Genomic DNA, 23284 nt, shown 5'->3' on the forward strand with positions numbered 1-23284 from the left:
ACCTCTCATTTATAGTCAGTCGGTCAGAAATACAGGTAAGAACCTCGACTTAGAACTGGCATCAGACATCCTTGCCAGATGTCCTTGGAAGGAGGTGCTTGGACTCTCTAGTCTATATTCAGTTGGTCAGAAGCACAGGTGTTAACTTGGGCTTGATGCTGGCCTCAAAAGAGCAGGTAGTACTGTGGCACTGACCCTCCAGAGAGGTAGTGTCAGAATTGAGTTGAATTGTAGGAAACCCATCTGGTGTTTCCAGCACTGCTTGATGGTATGGGAGAAACCCTACAAACATATCAGAATTGGTCTCAGAATAATTTTACTTGGTGTCAGAGAAATGGGTCTTGCTAGAAAGGGCCTGGCTCACAGAAACATATGGCTTATAACAAGAAAGGATAAAAGGGTGGGGGATGATGACCCTTTGATCCCTGGATGGCTACCTAGTGACCCATGTATGAAACTGTAGCTACACTACAGTTACTAAGGGTAAAAGTCACTAATGCAATTTAGAAATGGCAGACCTAACTCCTGAGGAGTTGGCTCATTGGATATATAAGTAAATGAAAAACAGTAAGCACACTAAACATACAATCTCTTGGTTACTGTTATCTGTGATAGCTAAATAAAAGTAAAGGAAAATGTTGGGTCTGGCTTTGATGGTAAACCAAACTCAGATTTGAGTCGGTCTGAGCTTTAGCCACTAGCCTCAAAGTCAACAGTGCAGGGGCAACACAAAGCACCCCTAAGACCTCTGGTCACCAATAAGGTAATCAGTGTAGGAGCGCAATACCTAGAAACTATCAAAACCAGGGGGTATAGTGTGAAAGAGTTGTTTCATTTTGTGGATCAGTATCATCAGCTTCTTGTGGAACCTTAACTAAAATGGATTATGAGAGTGATTTAGGAGGAGTGTTTGGTTTGGGATGCTGCAGGATGGAAGAGCAGAGGGTTGATGTAGGACCCAGAGCTCACCACGGTACAATCAAAATTGAGTGTATGTGATCCAGACACACGGGAGGTTATTCCTATGGGAAGAGCTAGCCTGGTGCACTGGATAAAAGCCATTATAATGTCTGTTTAGCCTGAGAGGGGGACTGTCCCTCTTCTCTTATAAATGCCAAGTGGAACACCCTAGATGAAACAGCTGATATTCTTCATATGCAAGCCATATGGGACTGCTTTATGATAACTGGGATATTTATCTGCTGAAATCTAACCACTACTCAGGTCATAGTAAATGCTGTGGTTTAAGGTGGCCCCTTTCACACAGGTACCCCATATAACCCTACTGTTGCAAAACTGAGGGACAGTTTGGAAAGCCTCATCAAATTTGCCTTCTCAGCTTCCTCTCATAGGTCTTAGAGATGGTAATAAAAACACTAGGTTTATTGACAAGAGAATGGGAAGAGGCAGGGGGAGGTCAAGAGACTTCCCAACAAGGTGGAAATTTTTAAAAGGTTAAGGAATAAGGTGAATATGAAGCAAATATTCAAGAGAAATAACAACAAGAGAAAGAGGAAACAGAAAGGGAAGAGTCTCAGGACTCACCTGAGCAGGATGGAAATTTTTAGATGGTTAGTAAGAAATGTGATGAATAAAATGGGTGTTGATGGATTAAAAAAAATTTTTAATAAAGCATCAGCAAAGGGTGGGTGGGTCAAAGCAACCCCCATTAAAGGGCCCCAAACAAGATTGCTCTATTTACCATAATATGGAGAAATTTAAAAAGCTCAAAGACGTAAGTTACAATGAGAAACCTGACCAGCAATCAGTGGTTAGGCAGATTAATCAAGTTAAAGACTGATAAAAGGGCTGGGGTCCCTTCACTCAACCCCTCCCTGGGGACCCAAAAAGCCTTTCAGACAAGAGTAGGTAAAACTGTCAGGGGGTGGAAAAGAGAAGTTTCCTGGACTCCTGGAAGAGAGAGATCTAGGAACGGTGGTACTAAAACCCATTGGTAAAGCCCTGACTTGGGCTACAATTAGAATAAGAGAACTGTAAAAATGTAATGGTTGATAGGATTATGTAAACTGGAATGTTAAAGCAGGTATTATGTAAAGAAGTTGTGTCTCCTTCAGGCTCCTGGGTAGCTCAGTCAGTTAAGCATCTGCCTTCAGCTCAGGTCATGATCCTGGGGTCCTGGGATGGAGCCCTGGCTCCCTGCTCAGCAGGGAGTCTGCTTCTCCCTCTCCCTCTGCCCCACAGTGTGGAATGAAGCTCAAGTGCTGATAGCGACAAATTCTTTGTGCAATAGCCCTTTGTGGAGACTGGGGCTAATGGCAAGAGCTTGTGAACACCTCCCAACACTGACAACTGGGACTTTAAACAAGAGAATTTCCATTTGAGGGTATTTATGGCCTTGCTATCTGACATTATTAATTGAAGTTATTCTTATGACTAAAGGATATAACATGATCTAAAAACCTGAAATACCCACCCAACACAGGTGATATCTGAGAAATGCTCTAATGGAGTTGGCAGTGCCCAGGAGAGTTACATAATAAAATGGAAACAGGTTATACAGGATCATGCTGCCTGGGGAACGCAAAGAAGAGATGCTCAAGAGCAGGGAGCCTCTTTTCTCTTAGGCTTGACTCTGGAATTGTGTGAGGAGCTGCTGCTGGATTCTATTGTCACTTGGACAGTACTCTATAAACAGCTCTTGACTGACTGACAAAAAGCTGCTAGGTTTGTGGATGGCAGTTCCGAAGTGAATGAACAATACCCTGTTTTGGAAAATCGTCACTCTATTCAAAGAAGATAGAAACAGATGATCTTGGTGTGCTGAATTGCATGCTGTTCTCCTAGCAGTGATGAAAGAACTGAACAGCTGGAAAAAGGCCTTATGTTTGGGTCTTCACTTGCTCATAAATAATGCCAGATAGCCTGGCCAAAATGTCAGTCAGGATGGCAATGGAGACCTGGCCTGCTAAAGGGATGCTCCTACAGGACACAGTCCTACAGAAATTTGAAGGGGTGCATTAAAGTAGGACACATTAATGCCTTTCACAAGAACTCCCTTCTAGGTTTGGAAGGTGACTAGAATTATCAAGCAGATGTCCCTGCATGCCCCTTTGAGATGGTCACCTGGGCCCATGAATGAGGGGACATGGTTCGCTGTAGTAATGCAGAAACAGGCTGAATCTAGACATATTCCTCTTATACCCTCTGAGGCACAGAAGGCTAAAATGAACTATATCTGTTTACAAGAGAGTCAGAGACTACAGATGGTTATTTGGCAGATTACCCGGTAGGAAGGCCAGGAATATAGATGGCAGGTGAGACTAATGCTAGTAGCCTTGGGGAGGTACAAATGGGTCCAGATAGGAACAGACATTGACTCTGGACCATGCTTTGCTTACCTGATTGTAGATACAAATGCTCTAACTGCTATAAAAGAACCAGAACAGAAGATACTGCACCAGTTTGGATGGCTGACCATCATTTCTTCAGACCAAAGAACACACTTTATAGCCCATAATGTTCAACAAGGGGCAAAGAGATATCCTCAGTACTAGTTTGATAGAGAATTGGAATGGGCAATTAAAACATAGGTTGTCTAAAAATAGATAAAGGCAGCAAGGGCTGGCTTATATGTCTTCATGAGTATGTGCTCCCACTCAACATGAACATGAGGGGAGCTAAAGGAGTGTCACCACTGGATATATTTCTCTGTTTGGATCTGCGGAAGTAAGGATGGGAAAGATGCTGGTATACTTTCTTCCCCACATCACCTCAACTTTTTTCCTCCTAGCTGATGCAGGGGGTCACAGGACCAGGACTACAAGTATAAGGGATGGAAATGGATGATTCCTAAGCAAGAAACTATAATCATGCCAGAAGGGGTGAAGGCACATCTTGCCCCATCAGGCCCTTTTGAATTATAACATAAAGGTTAAAAGCATAGAAGGAAAAATAGTAGCTATGGGTAAAGAAATGAATAAATGGGTTATGTAATGAGGAAAATCCAATATTAACACCTCAAAAGAAGGTCTAAGCAAGAGATGATATTGTCTCTTAGCTCAATTATGCCAGATGCCTGAAAGGGTGAAGCCATATATTGCTGACAATCCCTCTTGCTTTTGGAACCTGGTAAGATCGAATGGAAGCCTACAAACCTGGGAGACATTTTCATATGATAATGATGATGGACTGGATAGTTAATAACTGAATGGGATTCTAGTAATGTGCCAACTACTTTTGACTTTTACTATTGTTTTACTATAATAATCACGTTATAACAATCGTGTTTGAAGACCAGGGGTAGACTGTGATATTGTGACTTACAAGAAATATGTATTTGGTCCTCGTTCTCATTTCTAGCACAGAACTTCTAAAATCCTTGAAATTTGCTAAACTGAGAGACAAAATGGTGTCTTTTGTTATGTTAATGAGGTGGCCTTTGGAATGTCCCTAGGTCACCTAAGGATGGGGGATGGTTGCTAGAAGAACCAACCCTGTGATTGGAGGGTTGGAACTTTCAGTCCCACCCTCCTGGGATGGGGGAGGGGCTGGAGGTTGCACCAATGGCCAATGATTTAATCAGTCATGCTTATGTATGATGGTTCCATAAAAACCCAAAAGACAGGGGTTTGGAGAGTTTCCAGGTTGGTGAACACATGGAAATGCAGGGAGAGTGGTGTGTTTGGAGAGGGTATAGAAGCTCCACGCCCCTTCCTACATACCTCGCCCTATATATCTCTTCATCTGGCTGTTGATTCATATCCTTTAGTATCTTTTGTAAAAAAACAAAAACAAAAACAGTAATCTAAGGAATAAACTGGTTTCATGAGTTCTGTGAGCCCCTCCAGCAAGTTAACTGAACCCAAGGAGGGGGTGGTGGGAACCTTTGATTTATAGCTAGTGGGTCAGAAGCATAACAACCTGGGTAGGCAGTGTCAGAACTGAGTTGAATTGTAGGATAATCAGCTGGTACCCAGAGAATTGTTGGAGGTGTGGGGACCCCCCGCCACATTAGAAATTGGCAATCAGAAACCTTTTAGAGAATATTGAATAAGGTAATTTGATGTTAAAGTTGGCAAATGTTTCTTATAAAAGGGAGATTTTTTAAATTAATAGTTTATCTTCTTGCATCAAAAGTGTTATGACTGACAAAACCAACTATGGAATATTTCAAGTAGTTTATGCAAAAAGTGCTATAATAAATCTGAGATGGTATAGTAGTTTTATTTAATGAGAAACTCATATTACCCATATTCTCATTTTGGACTCTGGAAGATCAAAATTTTTTTGAGTTTTTTTCTTAAATTTAAATTCAATTAATTAACATATACTGTATTATTAGTCTCAGAGGTAGAGTTCAGTGATTCATCAGTTTTATATAATACCCAGTGCTCATTACATCACATGCCCTCCTTAATGTCCATCATCCAGTTACCCCATCCCCCCACCCCCCTCCCCTCCAGCAACTCTCAGTTTGTTTCCTGTGATTAAGAGTCGCTTACGGTTTGTCTCCCTCTCTAATTTTGTATTGTTTTATTTTTCCCTCTCTTCCCCTATGATCCTCTGTTTTGTTTCTTAAATTCCACGTGTGAATGAGATCTTTCTCTGATTAACTTATTTGTATTTAACTTATATATAACTTATTTAATTTTTTTTTTTTTAATTTTTTAAAGATTTTGTTTATTTATTTGACAGAGAGAGATACACAGCGAGAGAGAGAACACAAGTGGGGGGAGTGGGAGAGGGAGAAAGCAGGCTTCCCGCAGAGCAGGGAGCCCGATGCGGGGCTCGATCCCAGGACTCTGGGATCATGACCTGAGCCGAAGGCAGACGCTTAACGACTGAGCCACCCAGGCGCCACCTATATATAACTTATTTATACCCTCTAGTTCCATCCTCATTGTTGCAATGGCAAGATTTCATTTTTTTTTTGAAGACTGACTAGTATGGAACATCAAAATTAAGTGACAACTTTTTATATCCAGGAAAGGTCAATTTAAAAACTACATGGAATTTATCACACGTAAACCAAGCCTAGCTTGAACTACAGAAAAGGACAGTATCTTCAGTTTATCTGATACTGCCTTTGAAAATCTTTCCCCCAAAAAGCTAGAGAAACTAAGAAACCAAAATTTATCCTATTATTGATTATATTGCGAATAACAACCAAGTAATATCATATATCAATTCAAAATTAATATTCCATATGCCTCATGTATCCAGTATCAACAGGGGGAAAAATGATACCCCTTTGAGAGCTATGATATTGTAAATAAATGTCTTATGAAAATGCATTATACTGTAAAGTGTATGTTACAATAAGTTACCCTTTCCTTAATAACTCAGAATCATCATCATGAGAAGTGTATCATGCCTTGCTATTATAATAGCAAAGTTCTCAGGGGCTAGTAAGGTAATCTGTCCTATGCTAAACAGCCCTAACTACTATTCTTTTTGATGTCTAAGGTTTACACATTTTTCCTATTTTCTGCCTCTGTCTTCATGGATATTTGAAACATCCTGCTATCATATATTTAAATCTGACAGTCCTCATTTCATTTCTAATTTACTAAGAAACAGAAAACTTCAAACATAACCAAAATCAAAAATTTTTAAATCTCTGAGGAAAGGTATGAACTTTAGTGCTTCAAATTTGTGGAATCTCTGTTTTTATCTACACAGAGGTATTTGGTGCATCACATTCTGTTCTGGGTGAATGAGATTACTAGATAAAGGAGTGACTACTCTAAAAAATTTAGGCTTCGTTCTTGGAGCTAAATAAATACCAAGTCATTTAAGAATTAACACTACACATTAAAAATTTTTTTAAGTATGGTAAAAATTAAATAAGACATGAAACCTTAGGATCTTCATAACTTTGTTCCAGGGAGATCCCACAAGACAGAAGAAGAATTTTATAGCTCTGGATGAAGTCATAGATGATAATAGAACGTTCTTTATCAGATTCCTCTTGAAAGCAGGATAGAAGATACCACATTCTGTCTTTCACAGTCAGGCTTGGATCCAGAGAAGGTGGGACCAAACTGGAACTAATTTCTTTAGAAAACAAACAAACAAAAAGTCTTAAGGCAAAAATTACATGCATTCATTTGAAACAGCAATCTTTAATGAAAAGACTGAAAAGCCCAAGGGTCTAGCTCCATGGAACCAATAATTCAGCATAACCTTATTCAGGTCATGTTGGCTACATAGATGAAGTGCTTCATATTCTAAAAATTAAGGCTTGTGCTATGTAATTAATAATGCTCTATTCAATTAGGTGAAATTTTTAAATAACAAGATTTCTAAAAATAAATTTACATTTCTCAGAATAAGGAGTTAAAGACATAAAAAGTATTTTTTTTTTAAAGGTTTTCTTTATTTATTTGACAGAGAGAGACACAGTGAGAGAGGGAACACAAGCAGGAGGAGTGGGAGAAGGAGAAGCAGGCTTCCCGCCGAGCAGGGAGCCGGATGCGGGGCTCGATCCCAGGACCCTGAGATCATGACCCGAGCCGAAGGCAGACGCTTAACGACTGAGCCACCCAGGCGCCCCAAAGACATAAAAAGTATTTTGAAATGAATTTTAAATGAACTTTTTAAAAAAATTTAGTATGAACATACAATGTTAGATCTAAAAAAAACAGAAGTTCAAGTATCTATTTAACATAACACATTTTCCCTCAAAACAACTGAAAATATTTCATGCTTACTCAGGAATAGATATTATATGGCATTCTTTAAAATATTTACTTACTAATTTTGCTCCTGTCTAAAACCAATCTATCAGCTAGGTAATGTAACAACTGTAATAAGATCACAAGGTATTTCCAAATTATATCCTCTGAATTCCATACACATCTACAAAGGCTGTATGATTCAACTACTGTAGATGTTCAGCTCATCGCTGTCTCTAGATAAGTTCCAGACCCAGTCAATAACATGAAAAAAGTCTGAAAAGAAACTGCTATGATCCAATCTTCAAAAACAAACCTTCAAGGTGGCCAGGGAGTCCCTAACTGTCCACTGCCTTCAAGAAGAAAAGACAGTATCAGTAGCCATGTGATAAGTAAAGGGGAGTAAAGGTGGTGCTTAAGACATTCATTCTAGTTAATATATGAACTAATGTACACAATAGCTACTATCCTCCCAGGAAGAATTTTTAAGCCTAAAAATAAATTTTAAGTATCAGAAAATTATTCTCAACAAACAGGTCACTATCCTAATAGAGATTATATTAAAATTAAATGGTGATTAAGCCAAATAGTGATTACTTACCAGGATGCTTTTGTTCCTTCTGCAATGAAAAATAATAGGCATCTCTTCCACCCCAGCATACTGCCAGACCAACCACCAGGATGTCATCACAACCTTTAACAGGAATGCCCTCATCTCTAATAGTGGTTTTCTGAGGTGAGCTAACTAAGTAAATCAAAAGTGAAATAGTTAAAAATCTCAAAATAAAGCCATTAAACTGAATGCTAAAAAAACAATGACAATAATACAAAAACTATTTTGCAAAATTTCCAGATGCCTAAAATATCATTATTTGGATGGTCATTTTTAAGTATATGTAAGATCTTTCTAGGCTTCCCATCTATTAAAATAACTGTCACTATGAAAAATTTACCAAATATATCTTAAAATAGATCTATAATAATGACTAAAATGGTTAACTAAATTTTTTTAAAGCTGCATTTTGAATTGCTATAACTCAAACAGAAATAAAGACCACTTGCACGCTACAAAAATTTTGTAGTGACTTCAGCAATTCTTAACACTAAGACATTCCAGAAAATCAAGCATCTTACTTCTTGGTAAAGAATCAGGTATGATTTTTGTATCTAGAGTCCACATTTGTTCTAAAATAAGGCATCTCCAACTTTACAGATACAAGTCAAAAACCAGTCTATCTTATTTGCAATTAGATCCCCAATATCTTGAAAATAAATGGCACATATTTGTTAAATTTAAGTGAACAATTTTATCCCTCTAACCCCTAGCACAGAGAATGTTCTCAGTTTTATGCATGTTGAATGAAAAATGGAGAGTACTAGTCAACACAAAAAGTACATAAAACTTGTCATTAACACATGTGCTCTATGACCTAAGTGTCCATTGATAGACAAATGAATAAGGAAGATGTGGTACACATATACAATTAAATGTTACGCTGCTATAAAAGGGGATGAGAACTTGCCATGTGAGACAACATGGACCTAGAGGGTATTATGCTAAGTGAAATAAATCAGACTGAGAAAAACAAATACCATATGATTTCACTTCTTATGTAAAATCTAAAACAAAACACACAAATGAATAAACAAACAAAAAGCAGAATCAGACCTATAAATACAGAGAATAAACTGACAGTTGCCAGAGGGAAGGGAAGGGTGGGGGGTTGGATAAAATGGGTGAAAGGGAGTGGGAGATAGGGGCTTCCAGTTATGGAATGAATAAGTCATGGGAATAAAAGGCACAGCATAAAGAATATGGTCAATGACACTGTAATAACAATGTATGGGGACCAATGGTAGCTATACTCATGGTGAACATAGTGTAATGTATAAACTTGTCAAATCACTATGTTGTACACCTGAAATTAATATATCATTGTGTCAACTATACTCAAATAAAAAAAATTAAAAACCAAACACATGTTCCATGAATTGAAGATCAAATACTCAAACTTTTATGAACAAATCCATTCATAAATACAGAGATTTAAGAAATCTGATCAAATCTTTGCTTTCCACAGCAGGTTGTCAAGCTGACTACAGCTATTCCCCATGATACAAAATCCTTATTGTCATGAAGTAAGACAGGAATATACATATGTGGCATTATTTAACAAAAGGTTTAAGTCTCTTAAAACATGGAAGGACTCTATGAGGCTTTGGGGTCAACATTTTGGCATAAGATTCATGGACATCAGTTGGAGGTACAACTTGAGATAAGTACTGAAAAATGTAGTTAATGTACATTGTTTAAAATATAGTCGTTTTTCTATGTACTTTTGTGACTATATAAGTGAATAAGGATATTACAATTTAATAGAAAATAATTGATGAGCACTGATGATTAATAAAAACCATGATGCTGTATCATTAAGATACCAGAAAAAGGCAATCTTTGTTCAAAATATATATTTTAGTTTTTACAAACTTATATTCTAATATTAATATATATAATCATATATAAATCATATATGTCATACACACACACACACACATATATATATATATGATTTTCTTAAAGAGAAACATCATGTTTAATGGTAAATCTTAGCATACTCTAGCACCAGATATGGCCTGGAGTTGAAGAAGCAGCGACAGATAGGTGACCTCTGTGAAGCCTCATAAAATGAAAAGGATTAGGAAGGCAACAAATAGAAGAGCTCCATGGCCTGACACAGGGCAAAGTCCAGAATAGCACTCAAGAAAGAGCTGCCGTTTGAGAGATGGATTCCTGATACACCCAATGGTCAAGATGCCAAACACTGTTCCGGTGCTGGCCCCCCGAGCCGGCCGCAACTGTGGTGGCTGCAGCAGCAATAAGCTTGGCTGCTATGTCCTTGTCCTGAGAGAAAAGAACTGGTCTGGAACTCCCTTTGGACCACCTAGTGCGGGGATCTACTCTAGAAAGGCTGTTTAGGTGGGATCCGTGGCTTATGAAGAAAGAGGCAAACACACGCCTGATTAGACCACAGCTACAACAGTGGATCAGAGCCAGGTGAATGAGGAGTGCCTTGGTGGTCTGCATCAGTTCAGTAGCCCAGCTTGAGCTTTTTTCTCAGTGCTTGGCTCTCACACCCATATTCTGGAGTCACCCATCCCTTATACCAGATGGCAACTATTATTAATCTAGTTGCTCTCAACAATAGGCTGTTCTACAGGTAAACCCACATAGAAGAAACTTTAAACTCTGAATAAATTTATTACATTTCATATCCAAGACTGAGATGGCTCAGGCCCATCTCAACCCACCATTTTACATATAAACATGAGAATATGAAAAATTAAAAAAAAAATTCTTACCTTGCTTAAACCTACCACCAATAGCAGCACTTTTAGAGGATGTCAAATTACTGATCTTTTCACAAGCCAGTGAGATGGAAAATCGCTTTTTGCACTGCCACTCCTTAATGAATGTCCGAAAGAGAGTTTGGTCACTTGCTACATCAATTATGGCCAAACTTCCTGGGCTGAACGAGGCTGGAGTTAACTGCGATCCATCCTGTGATAACTGCAGTGAAAAACTTGTGTCTCTAATAGGACTGTCCTCTTTTAAACCGTTTCTACTCTCTGAAGTTAAATCTTGGTTTTTAATATTTGAAGATGAGCCAAATGAGTAACTTTCACCAAGCTGTAAAACACTATGTGTTTTCCGAAGTTTTACAGAAGATGTTCCATGAATACTTGGAAATATCAGCTTAGCAGCAGATGCTGGAATAGGTGTAGGAGGAATGAGTCCATTATCATCAACCATACAATTCTCTTTACAAGGCAAGTGAGATGAGGTTTCAGCCTGAAGGCCATTGGTCTCCAGCGCCCCAATGTTGCTTTCTACTTCAATACTAGGGGAAAATGAGATTCCCTGAACTTGATTTGGCTCCACATTTGAAATCGCTTTTTGTTTGTCATTTACCTCTGTATTTTTTCCTTTCAAACTAGACAAGTTTGTAGTGGTTAATTTTTGCTTTTCATTTTCTAGAGGACTGGACACTTTGTCTAAAATTCTCTGCAGTCCTGGACTTAAATCAAATGATGCCCCTGACCATATCAATGAATTATTTTCCCTTGTCTCAGTTAATTTGGGTTTTTGAGACCTTTCATCTTTATCTCCTCCAATTACTTCTCTTTGTGGATAATCATTACCTACAGTCACTGGATCACTTAATTCTAATTCTCTAAGAGATACTGCAGTATTCTGTTTCTCTTGGACAGGACATATTTCTACATTGTCCAAAGCTTCAACCATCTGAGCAGAATCCATTTCTGAAAATATAATAGACTCATCACTGAAACAAGAGAACTGTTGCTGATTATCTTGATTCTCATTTGTATTTGATTTTCTAATTGGGCCCTCTGGTTGCAGACACATAGAATGACTGAAATGGTTTGATGTTAGTGCAGAAGAGAGGGGTTCTTTCGCTTGTATATCAGGTGGTTGTTCTTTTACTAGGTAGTCTTCATTGAAACTGTCAAATAGTAAACTACCACTCAAATTCAAACTTGTTTCAGGAACTGGCAGACATTCTGCTTCTATACCAGTGGTAGTTCTCTTTTGAGGAACCAGAGGTATAACTGGCTTCAGAGCTTCTTGTGTTTGATAACCTTGAAGAAAACTATTTAATTGAGAGTCGGTGACAGAAAGTTCATTCCCTTTAAGGCAAGGGCCATTTTCCCTCAAGAGTATTGGGGAATGAAAAATTGAGCTTTCTGGAGTCAGGATACCAACCTCATGTGAATCAGTGCCTTGTTTCATAGTATCTACCGTCTTAAGTTCCAAATGATCTATATTTGTCACTCCTGGAGAATGTCGTTCACCAGGAAACGTAATATGAATCTCATTCTGAAAAGAGCGTACCGAACTCTGGTTGTCTAAGCTCTTCTGCATCGTCCCTGTTGCCAGGTTGGCATCCTTTGCTCCTTGTTTGGCATTTTCAGTTGCCATCTGTTGTATTATTTCCTCTGACTGAGTATCCAGGTAGAAACTATCTTCAAATTCACAAGGAACTGAACCTAAGTCAGAAACACAATTATTCTTAGTTTTGTTTGCTGCAGAAGCTTCTGTTTTTTCTTGTATTCTAGAGGTATTTAGAAAATTCTCCTGCTGGCCTCCTGATTCTCCAGTTGGGAGATGTATTCTGAGTATCTCAGCGCTACTTATATTATCTCCTGATACCTGAAAGTTATTTGATTTATTTTCCTCACCATTAAACTTCATACTTCCACACTTGATAATAACATTTGAGTCTCTATTCATATAACTACTGCCTGTCTCACAGGGCATTTGTCTCTCTACTATTTTTTTCTGTTTGGTATAAGTGTTTGTCTGTTTATCAGACTGTTTTTCTGGGCACTGGTTAATTGAGTGGGTGTCGTGTTTTACATAAACATCCTGGTTTTTTGAATCATTTTGTACCATCAGGACTGTGTTTATTTTTTCTGACTCAACAACGGCAAATCCTCTTCCATTTTCACTAACCATACTAGTAGGTTGACAAGTCACTTTTTTACTCTGGGGTCGTGTGATAAAATGTTCCACAAGAATATCATTAGTTTTTGCTCTGTTCTTTGAACTTTGTTCTCTTTGTGATAAGAAAGATGCTTTGCTATATTTTCCCTCAGCACAGGAAGATAAATTTTTAGCAAAAGGCTCTGGACTTCTAAATTCCACATTCTTCTCATCTAAGGTAAATGAGTCTCCACAATAAACAGGATTAGATATAGTCTGTTCCTGTAAATCAATTCTATACATCCCAGTGCCTTTCACAGGGCTACTGTGTCTAGATTGTTTTACACGTTTACTATGTTTCCAAGATCCAGAGGCAGTACTCATCTTTCCTGAACTGAAACTCAGAGCTTCTTTTTTTGTTTTCTCAAATAAGAGAGTCTGAACAACTTTCTTAGTGCGTGTTCTTCCCTCATTCAGAGAGGTTCTTAGCTTTTCTTTACTTATATTCAAAGAAGCCCGTTTTCTTGCTCTGGAAATGGAATGTGCCTGGCGTTCTTGATTCCCATTCTGTAACTTATCATAAAAGGAATTTGTACGCTCTCCACTTTTCTCTAAATCTTGCACAGTATTTGGTGAATGCTTAGCAGAAGAATCCCTAAACATCGAGTTACTTTTTTGCTTTGCTGTTAATCTTTTACAAGATCTTTCAGTTTGGGGTATAAATTTCTGTTCCTTTACTTCTGACTCACTGCTGGTCAGTGAGTGTGTATCAGAATTTAAAAGGGAATATGGATTCCATTGCACTCCCATTTCGACTAAGTCCTGCTGCAGAATCATTTTGGCTTCTTCCACAATAAGGGCTGCTGCTTCCCTTTCAGTTAAACCTTTTCTGCCAGTCACCCAAATAGTTCGCATATTCCGACGTTCTTCAACTGCTTCCTCTTCCTCATCCACTGCCTTTCGGGCACTATGTAAGGATGCAGGAAAAGAAATAAATAAATGCATTGATTCATTCATGCATACAGAAATATTTACTAAGCATTAATCTGATCTGTTCTAGGAACTGAAGAAATAGCACTGAACAAGAGGGAAATAAACCTGCTGTCTTAGAGCTTACATTCTAGTTGGGGAAATCAGAAAACAAGCAAATGTTAAAATGCATTCTACGTCAACTGATAAGAGTTGTGTACAAAAATGAAGCACCAGGAGGAGATGGGTGGTTCTGTAATTTTTAAATAGCATAATTAGAGAAGGCCTCACTAAGACAGATTCATCAAGCAGAAACCTTTTAAAATAGTGTCATAAAACTTTCATTAAAAACAAATCCTCCTATGTAATATGAACTCTGGACAAAATAATTGAAGGAACTGGAGAGTGACCAAAAGGAGAAACTGAAAGGGGTTAACTAAAAACTTGGATAAAAACCTGGAGTTTATTGACAGGCAGAATTTGAAAAAGAGCTCAGAATGACTGCAAGAGATATAAAACAATTGGAGAAAGTCCAGAAATGAGAGATCCAGAGAAGGAGAACCCCAAATTCTTCATATAAATTCCGCCCAAATATCTGGCTGACCTCTAATCTATGCAAGTGTGGGCAGACTCCAAGCAGCCAGTTAAAAGTCTAAACAACTGAACAGAGATTTGAGTTACTGTCCACTACAGGAAGACAAAGTTTAGAGTTTGAGTTCAGCCAAGCTGACTGATAAAATATCGATGCTCTTCAGGGCAAAATAATAGATTCTACACCCTAAAAGACCAAACATATACACAACTGAAGTACCACAAAGACAAAAAAACAGGATGAGACATAAAAATTATTAAAGAAATAATGGCCAAGAGATTTCTGTTTCCAACAAGGATGGCGTAATAGGGACTAAATTAGCCTGTCACCCAAAACAACTAAAACCAAGGCTAGACGGTACAGCTTCCATTTTGCTCTCTTGGATTACTTACTCTAGGGGAAGCTAACCATCATGGCATTTAAGGACAACAAGCAGCTCTATGAAGAAGCTCATATGAAGAACCGAGCACCAGCTTGCCAGTATGTGTGCAAGTCATCTTAAAAGCAGATCCAACTCAATCCTTCAGATAACTATAGTCCCAGCCAACAGCTTTACTAAAACTTCAAACCAGACCACCAGCAAAGGAGCTCCCAAGTTCATGATTCACAGAAACTTTGAGTTAACATATATTTACTGTTGCTTTTAAGCCATTGACTTCTTTAAAATATATTTTAAAGTTTATTTATTTTTTTAAGTAATCTCTACACCCAACATGGGGCTTGAACTCATGACCCTGAGATCAAGAACAGCATGCTCTTCTGACTGAGCCAGCCAGGTACCCCTAAGCCACTAAGTTCTTAAAGTAATTTGTCTCATATCATTAGCTAACTAATTAGCCGAGTAAAACTATCAAATGTCAAAGATATAAAAAAGAAATCTCAAGGCCTATATATTTAGAAGGACAAAAGAATTATATTCCCATTAGAATTCTTAAAAACAGCATACAAAGCAAAGAAAGAGCATTTTTCTAAAACTCAATAAAAGCATGGACCAAAAATTTATATCCAGCCAAGATGTGCCTCAAATATTAAGGTTCTAGTAAAACAGTTTTAAACATACAAGATGTGGGGAATTCTATACTATATTAGCCCTCAAGAAATCTATTAGTGGATAAGTTTCATCCGATCAAGAGATGACTAGGAGTACTTCAGCAGTAAGACCAATGGTAAGAATTTGAATAAATAAAAATAGAGATTATATTAGTGTTCCATCTCTACACCCTACAAGGATGGGGAAAAGGGTGAAAAATTAATGTACAAATGCTATATGTTGAGACAAAGTAGAAATAATGCACTTTTTAAATGGAAGGAAAAGGATAGGAAGAAAGAAAAAGAAAAGTGAGCTCAATGTCGATGACTGTTTTTCAGGCAGTATGTAGGTATTACAGGATACCATTAAAATCTTGACAAATCAGGGGCACCTGGCTGACTCAGCTGGAAAAGCATGTGACTCTTGATCTCCAGGTTGTGAGTTCGAGCCCTATGTTGGGTGTAGAGACTCCTTAAAAATAAAATCTTAAAAGAAAAAAAAAAGCTTGACAAACCAGATAATAAAAAGTACACAGGTACCCACTAGAACAAAAATATATACCTTTCTAAATTTAAAAATAAAACTCCAAAGAGTATCCTTAGGTAGAAAAAGAAACATAGTAAATATACAATACACATAATTATAAAATAATTTGAGAACTGAAACCAAACATTTTACTTAAATCAGTAAATGTGAATGGGATTAAATCATCTATTAAAAGAAAAAGATTTCAATTTGGCTCAGAAAGCAAAAGATAATTACATCTCAGTGTGGTATATAAAAAGTATATCTAAAAGGAAGTGATTCTAAATGGCTAAAACTAAAGGGATGGACAAAAAAAGGGAAGCAAGAAGAAAGCAGTGAGGGATAGTCTGCATTAAACAAAAAAGGGTAAAATTTACTGCTAAAAACAACAATCATAATAAAGACAACATTACCGATCAGTCATATGTACTATGAGTATTTACACACCAAATAACAAGCAATACTTTAATGAAGCAAAGACAAGAGATGCAAGGAGACAGAAATATATTAACAATTAGTAGACTTCAGTAAACCACTCTCATTAAAAGACAGATGAAAGTTGAGGAGGGGAATAAGGACAAAGAAGACCTAATGAACATAACCAATGAAGTAGACGTTATGAATGTATTTCAAACATTTTACCTTTTTAATAGAGAACACATCTAGTTTGTACTGATCATGTATTAGGTCACAAAGAAAACATCAGTGAGTACCATAAAGTATATGTGTTATAAACAACACTATTAGATTGCAGTGTAATAAGACTAGAAATCATTTAACAAAATAAAAAAACAAAAAGCACTTCCACCTGGGCAAAAGAGGGAAAACATGCAAATTACATAATTTCTAACAAATAAAAACAAAATCTCTACATATAACAATCTGTGGATTATACTTAAAATACAGACCACAGGAAAATTCACAGTACTAAATTCATGGTACTACATTAAAAACACAGCATTTATCAATAAAGATATAAGTCAACAAATTTCTAGTTCAACAAAATATTTTAAAAAGTACAACAAAATAGAAAGCAGGAAGAATGAAATGTAATATTAAAAGATGAAATTAATAAGGTACATTATTTAAAAAAAAACATAGGCCTAGGGGCGCCTGGGTGGCTCAGTTGGTTAAAAAAAAACATAGGCCTAAGAAAACAAAATCCTAGATTTTTAAAGAATTTAAAAAACAGATAAACCACTAGCTAACCTGATCAAGAAAAAACATAGACATTTATAAAATAGAAAATGACAAGGGAGGAATAACTATTGAAATAGAAAAAATACTTAAAATTCCTAAGAAACTAATTTACAAATCTCTATAAAAATATATTTGAAAATCCAGATGAAATGGTAATTTCCTAGAGAAATACAGATTACTAAAATTGACCCCATTAGAGATAGAAAGCTTAGAGAAACTAATTTCTGAAAAAATAAAATAGACAAAGTGATCAAGAACTAACCCATAGAAAGGCACCATCCAAGATGGTTTCATACAGTAATCATACCAAACTTCTACCAGTTCCAAGACTCTATAAGTTACTGCAAAGCACTGAAAACAAAAAAACACTTCATAATTCTTTTTTATGAAGGAAGTCTGATACCAAAACTGATACTAAAACTTGAATAAAGATAGTGCAAAAAACACACAATGCAAGAAAACTATAGACCAATATTATTTATAAATAACAATGCAAAAGTATACTATTTTAAATATTAGCAAACGGAATCCAACATCATGTAATAAAATAACATGACCAAATTAAATTTATTATGGAACACAGGATTGATTCAATGTTAGGAAATCTATTAATATAATGAACTGCGCTAATAGATGAAATGGGAGAAAAACCCTATCAATATCTCCATAAATACTAAAAAATCCTTTGACAAAATTCAGTACCCAATCATGATAAAAGTATTCAATGAAATTTCATTTAATGGACATTTTCCTTAAAATGATAATACATACATACAAACCTACATATATACACACGTATCATAGTCCCGAAGACAGTATCCTACTAAAGTAACACCAGAGGCATTTCCACTAAGATCACAAACAAAGCAAAATGCCCACTATTACTACCATCCCTAATACTACTACATATTAGAGGTATCAGCTAATACAATTACGAGAAATCAATTAAGAAGAAGATGAACCAGGAGAGACTATGGACCCTGAGAAACAATCTGGGGGTTTCAGAGGGGAGAAGGGTGGGGGGAGGGGGAAACAGGGTGATGGTTATTGAGGAGGGCACGTGCTGTGATAAGCACTGGGCGTTATACTTAACTAATGAATCACAAAACACTACATTAAAAACTAATTATGCACTATGCAGTAGCTAACTGAACATAATAAATAAATAAATAATAAATAAATAAATAAGTAAATGCGAGCATATGAATTCCTAAGGAAGAAGTAAAATAGCTATTTGCAGATGATACAACAATATACCTGGAAGAGTCTAGAGAATCAATGATACAAGTAATTCAAACAATAAAAGAATTCTGAAAATAGGATAAAAAATATACGAAAAGTCTTCGCAATACTCAAATAATAACTATGTAGAAGACATCATAGAAGAAAGCCACCAATTAAAATAACACTAAAGATTAAGTAGAAACAACTTTAACAAGAAATGTATAAAACCTGTGTGAACAAAACCTAAAACTTCTGTAAACCTATATGAGGAAATCTTTTGAAAACTCTTGAAAAATCACAAAACTAGATCATTTAAAGATGTTACCTATCCTTGGATAGGTTGACAAAACAATATAAAAATGTCAATTCTAAGTTAAGTTTCAGTCCAATCCCAATAAAATATCAACAAACACTTTAACTTTCATATGGGCAAATACACAAGAATAGCCAGAAAAATACTGAAAAACTATGTGGAAAAGTGCCCTACCAGAGATTAAAACATATATAAAGACTTTATAATTAAAAGTTTGGTACTTGCTCATGAATTGACAAAAAGAATAGTAAGTAGAATAGAAAGTCCAGAAATAGACCTAATTATTTATGGATATTTAGTATATGATAAAGATGGCATCTCAAATTACTAAGTCAAAGATAGACATTTTTTTTATAAATGGGAGCCATTGGATAAAACATGAAATTAGATCCAGACTTCACACCATACACAAAATTAAATTCTAAATGCATCAGGAATCTAAATTCAAATCTATAAATACTTGAAGGAAACATGAATGAATTCCTTTTTAACCTCAGTACAGAGAAAAGTTTTTCTAACTATAATTCAAAAGCAAAAGAAAGAAAGGAAAAAAGAAAGAAAGAAAAGAAGAGAAAGGAAGAAAGAAAGAAAAAATGATAAAAAATCAATAGAAAAATTAAAATTCTGCATGGTAAAAACAAGGCAATAAAAGCCAAAAAAAATTCATAAATTTTGAGAAAATATTTGCAACATACATATAAAATAAACAGCTAAATACGCTAATCAATTTTGAAAAGATTCTTTAAAAGGAGAGGGAAAAGACCAAACCCAGTAGAAACATAAAGAAAAGACATAACCAGATAATTCACAAAGATACAAAAAAAAAAAAAAAATCCAGAAACATACGAAAACATCTCTACCATCACTCACAATTGGAGAAATGCACACTTAAACCATTGTGAGATACAATTTCTCATCTATCAGAGTGGTAAAATGAAAACCTCTAACAATGGATTCTATTGGCAAGGCTGTGGGGTAATAGGTTAGTGAGAATGTAACCTGCATGGCAATCTGGAATCTAATAAAGTGACACAAGCACTTAACTTTTGAAATCCCATGTCCAGGAATTTACTCTGAAGAAACATTACCAACAATATGAAAATACATATGCACAGGTAATTCATTGTGAATTGTTAATGGCAAACTGAGAAAAGCAAAATGCTAACTGGGTTTTCTGGTTCTTAAGTACCAAGTACTGAAAGGAAAGGGTGGCCAGGTGCCAGATACCAGTTTCCATTCAGAAATTTAACATTAATACAATGCTATATCTAATCTGCACGCATTATTCAAATTTCACCAATTGTTCCACTTATGTCCTTTTTCTAATCCAATCTAGAATAAGGTGGTGCATCTAGTTGTCATGTCTCTTTATCTTCCTGTAATTAGAAACAGTTCCTCACCTCAGTCTTTGTTTTTCATGACTTTGATATTTTTGAAGAGTACTAGCCAATTATTTTGTACAATGTCTCCCAATTTAGGTTTGTCTGATGTTTCCTTATAATTAAATTTATTTTAGACATTTTTGATAAGAATACTCCAGGAGTAATGCTGTGTCTTTCTCACTGTGTCACATGAGGAGGTATGTGATGTTGATTTGTCCTAATACTGATATTAGTAATTTTGATCAGTAAAATTCTGAGCATTCAGAAGAGGCATAATCACAGCAATAGTAGCCTTAGTATAATACAGAAGTACAAACAGCAACTAGAACATAAAGAAACTAGACCTAGAATTTTGCCAAATGGTGGGGGAGCTGCTGGAACCCTTTCCAGGTCATAGGGGCTGCAAGTGCTACAGTTTATCCTCCCCCTCCACCTTGACAGTACAGACAGAAGCAGGGTCTGGGTGCACTAGCTGGCCTACTACCTCAATGAGCCCCAGACCCTTAGCCCACATCAGCCCCAGCCATCCCACCAAGGCAGCACTAGTGTGGCGCCCACCAGGAGGACATCCCTGGTCAGTACTCACTACAGCTCCAGCTGATGCAGCAAGGTGGCACACACAGGAGCAAAGCACCCCAGACCCAGGCCCATACTACTCTGGCTCCAGACAGTTTGCTAATACTCCCCCAGCACAGAGTGCTCCAAGAACCCCTGACCCACACCCACCTTAGTTCCAGCCACCCTGTCTGGGTACCCCTTGTGTGGAGCTCCCCAGAACACCCAGCTTGCACCCACTTCAGCTTCAGCTGTCCTCCCAGTGAACCTTGTGGGTAGAGAGCCCCTGGACAGCCCTGGCCCATGCTCACTTCAGCTTCAGCTATCCTGCCAGGGTGTTCTCTGTACAGAGAGCCCAGGGACTGCCCCGGCCTGCACCAACTTCAGTTGTAGCTGTCTTGCCAGACCTCCCTTTCCATAGAGAGCCCTGAGACCACCTGACCTAAGCCCACTTCAGCTCCAGTCATGCTACCAGGGCAGCCCAAACAAGGAGTGCCTGGGACTCCATGCCCATGGCAGCCACAGTTCCAGCCAGCCAGCCAAAGTTATTAGGGATACAAAGACTACACAGGATGACCATACATAATACCTTTACTTCAAGTTTAGAAGTAGCTGTTCTACTCAATTCAAAGGAACAAACACAGAAAATCAAGCAAAATGGGGAGACAGAGAAATATGCTCCAAACAAAAGAACAAGACAAAATCTTAGAAAAAGAACTAAATGAAACAGAGAGAAACAATGTGCTTGATGAAGTTTAAAGTAATGATCTTAAAGATGCTGACTGGACTGGAGACAAGAGTGTCAGAACTCAGTGAAAATTTCAACAAAGAGATACAAAATGTAAGAAAGAACCAATCAAAGTTAAAGAATATAATAAAATACTCATGAAAGAAATTGAGGAAGACACAAAGAAATGGAAAAACGTTCCATGCTCATGGATTGGAAGAACAAATATTGTGAAGATGTCAATCCTACCTAGAGCAATCTACACATTCAATGCAATCCCCATCAAAATACCATCCACTTTTTTCAAAGAAATGGAACAAATAATCCTAAAATTTGTATGGAACCAGAAAAGACCCCGCATAGCCAGAGGAATGTTGAAAAAGAAAAGCAAAGCTGGTGGCATCACAATTCCAGACTTCCAGCTCTACTACAAAGCTGTCATCATCAAGACAGTATGGTACTGGCACAAAAACAGGCACATAGATCAATGGAACAGAATAGAGAGTCCAGAAATGGACCCTCAACTATATGGTCAACTTATCTTTGACAAAGCAGGAAAGAATGTCCAATGGTAAAAAGACAGTCTCTTCAACAAATGGTGTTGGGAAAATTGGACAGCCACATGCAGAAGAATGAAACTGGATCACTTCCTTACACCACACAAAAATAGACTCCAAATGGTTGAAAGACCTCAATGTGAGACAGGAGTCCATCAAAATCCTAAAGGAGAACACAGGCAGCAACCTCTTCGACCTCAGCCACAGCAACTTCTTCCTAGAAACATCGCCAAAGGCAAGGGAAGCAAGGGCAAAAATGAACTATTGGGACTTCATCAAGATAAAAAGCTTTTGCAAAGCAAAGGAAACAGTCAACAAAACCAAAACACAACCGACAGAATGGGAGAAGATATTTGCAAATGACATATCAGATAAAGGGCTAGTATCCAAAATCTATAAAGAACTCATCAAACTCAACACCAAAAGAACAAAGAATCCAATCAAGAAATGGGCAGAAGACATGAACAGACATTTTTCCAAAGAAGACTTCCAAATGGCCAACAGACACATGAAAAAGTGTTCAATATCGCTCGGCATCAGGGAAATCCAAATCAAAACCTCAATGAGATACCACCTCACACCAGTCAGAATGGCTAAAATGAACAAGTCAGGAAATGACAGATGTTGGCGGGGATGCGGAGAAAGGGGAACCCTCCTACACTGTTGGTGGGAATGCAAGCTGGTGCAGCCACTCTGGAAAACAGTATGGAGGTTCCTCAAAAAGTTGAAAATAGAGCTACCATATGATCCAGCAATTGCACTACTGGGTATTTACCCCAAAGATACAAAAGTAGGGACCTGAAAGGGTACGTGCACCCCGATGTTTATAGCAGCAATGTCCACAATAGCCAAACTGTGGAAAGAGCCAAGATGTCCATCAACAGATGAATGGATAAAGAAGACGTGGTATATATATACAATGGAATATTATGCAGCCATCAAAAGGAATGAGATCTTGCCATTTGCAACGACGTGGATGGAACTGGAGGGTATTATGCTGAGTGAAATAAGTCAAACAGAGAAAGACATGTATCATATGACCTCACTGATATGAGGAATTCTTAATCTCA

General features: G+C 37.2%; 1 protein-coding gene across 1 annotated transcript in view; it reads right to left on the reverse strand.

Moving 5' to 3' along the window:
- Nucleotides 1-23284, reverse strand: part of POLQ (DNA polymerase theta) — a 126132-nt gene that overhangs the window by 52255 nt on the left and 50593 nt on the right. The window contains exons 16-18 of the mRNA XM_032406649.1: nucleotides 10998-14107; nucleotides 8239-8382; nucleotides 6821-7017 (exon numbers count right to left, since the gene is read on the reverse strand). Of these exons, the coding sequence (XP_032262540.1) occupies nucleotides 6821-7017; nucleotides 8239-8382; nucleotides 10998-14107 (3451 nt within the window). The remainder of the gene's footprint in view (nucleotides 1-6820; nucleotides 7018-8238; nucleotides 8383-10997; nucleotides 14108-23284) is intronic.

Source organism: Phoca vitulina, unplaced genomic scaffold, assembly GCF_004348235.1.
Source record: "Phoca vitulina isolate PV1807 unplaced genomic scaffold, GSC_HSeal_1.0 scaffold8, whole genome shotgun sequence".
Taxonomy (NCBI): Eukaryota; Metazoa; Chordata; class Mammalia; order Carnivora; family Phocidae; genus Phoca; species Phoca vitulina.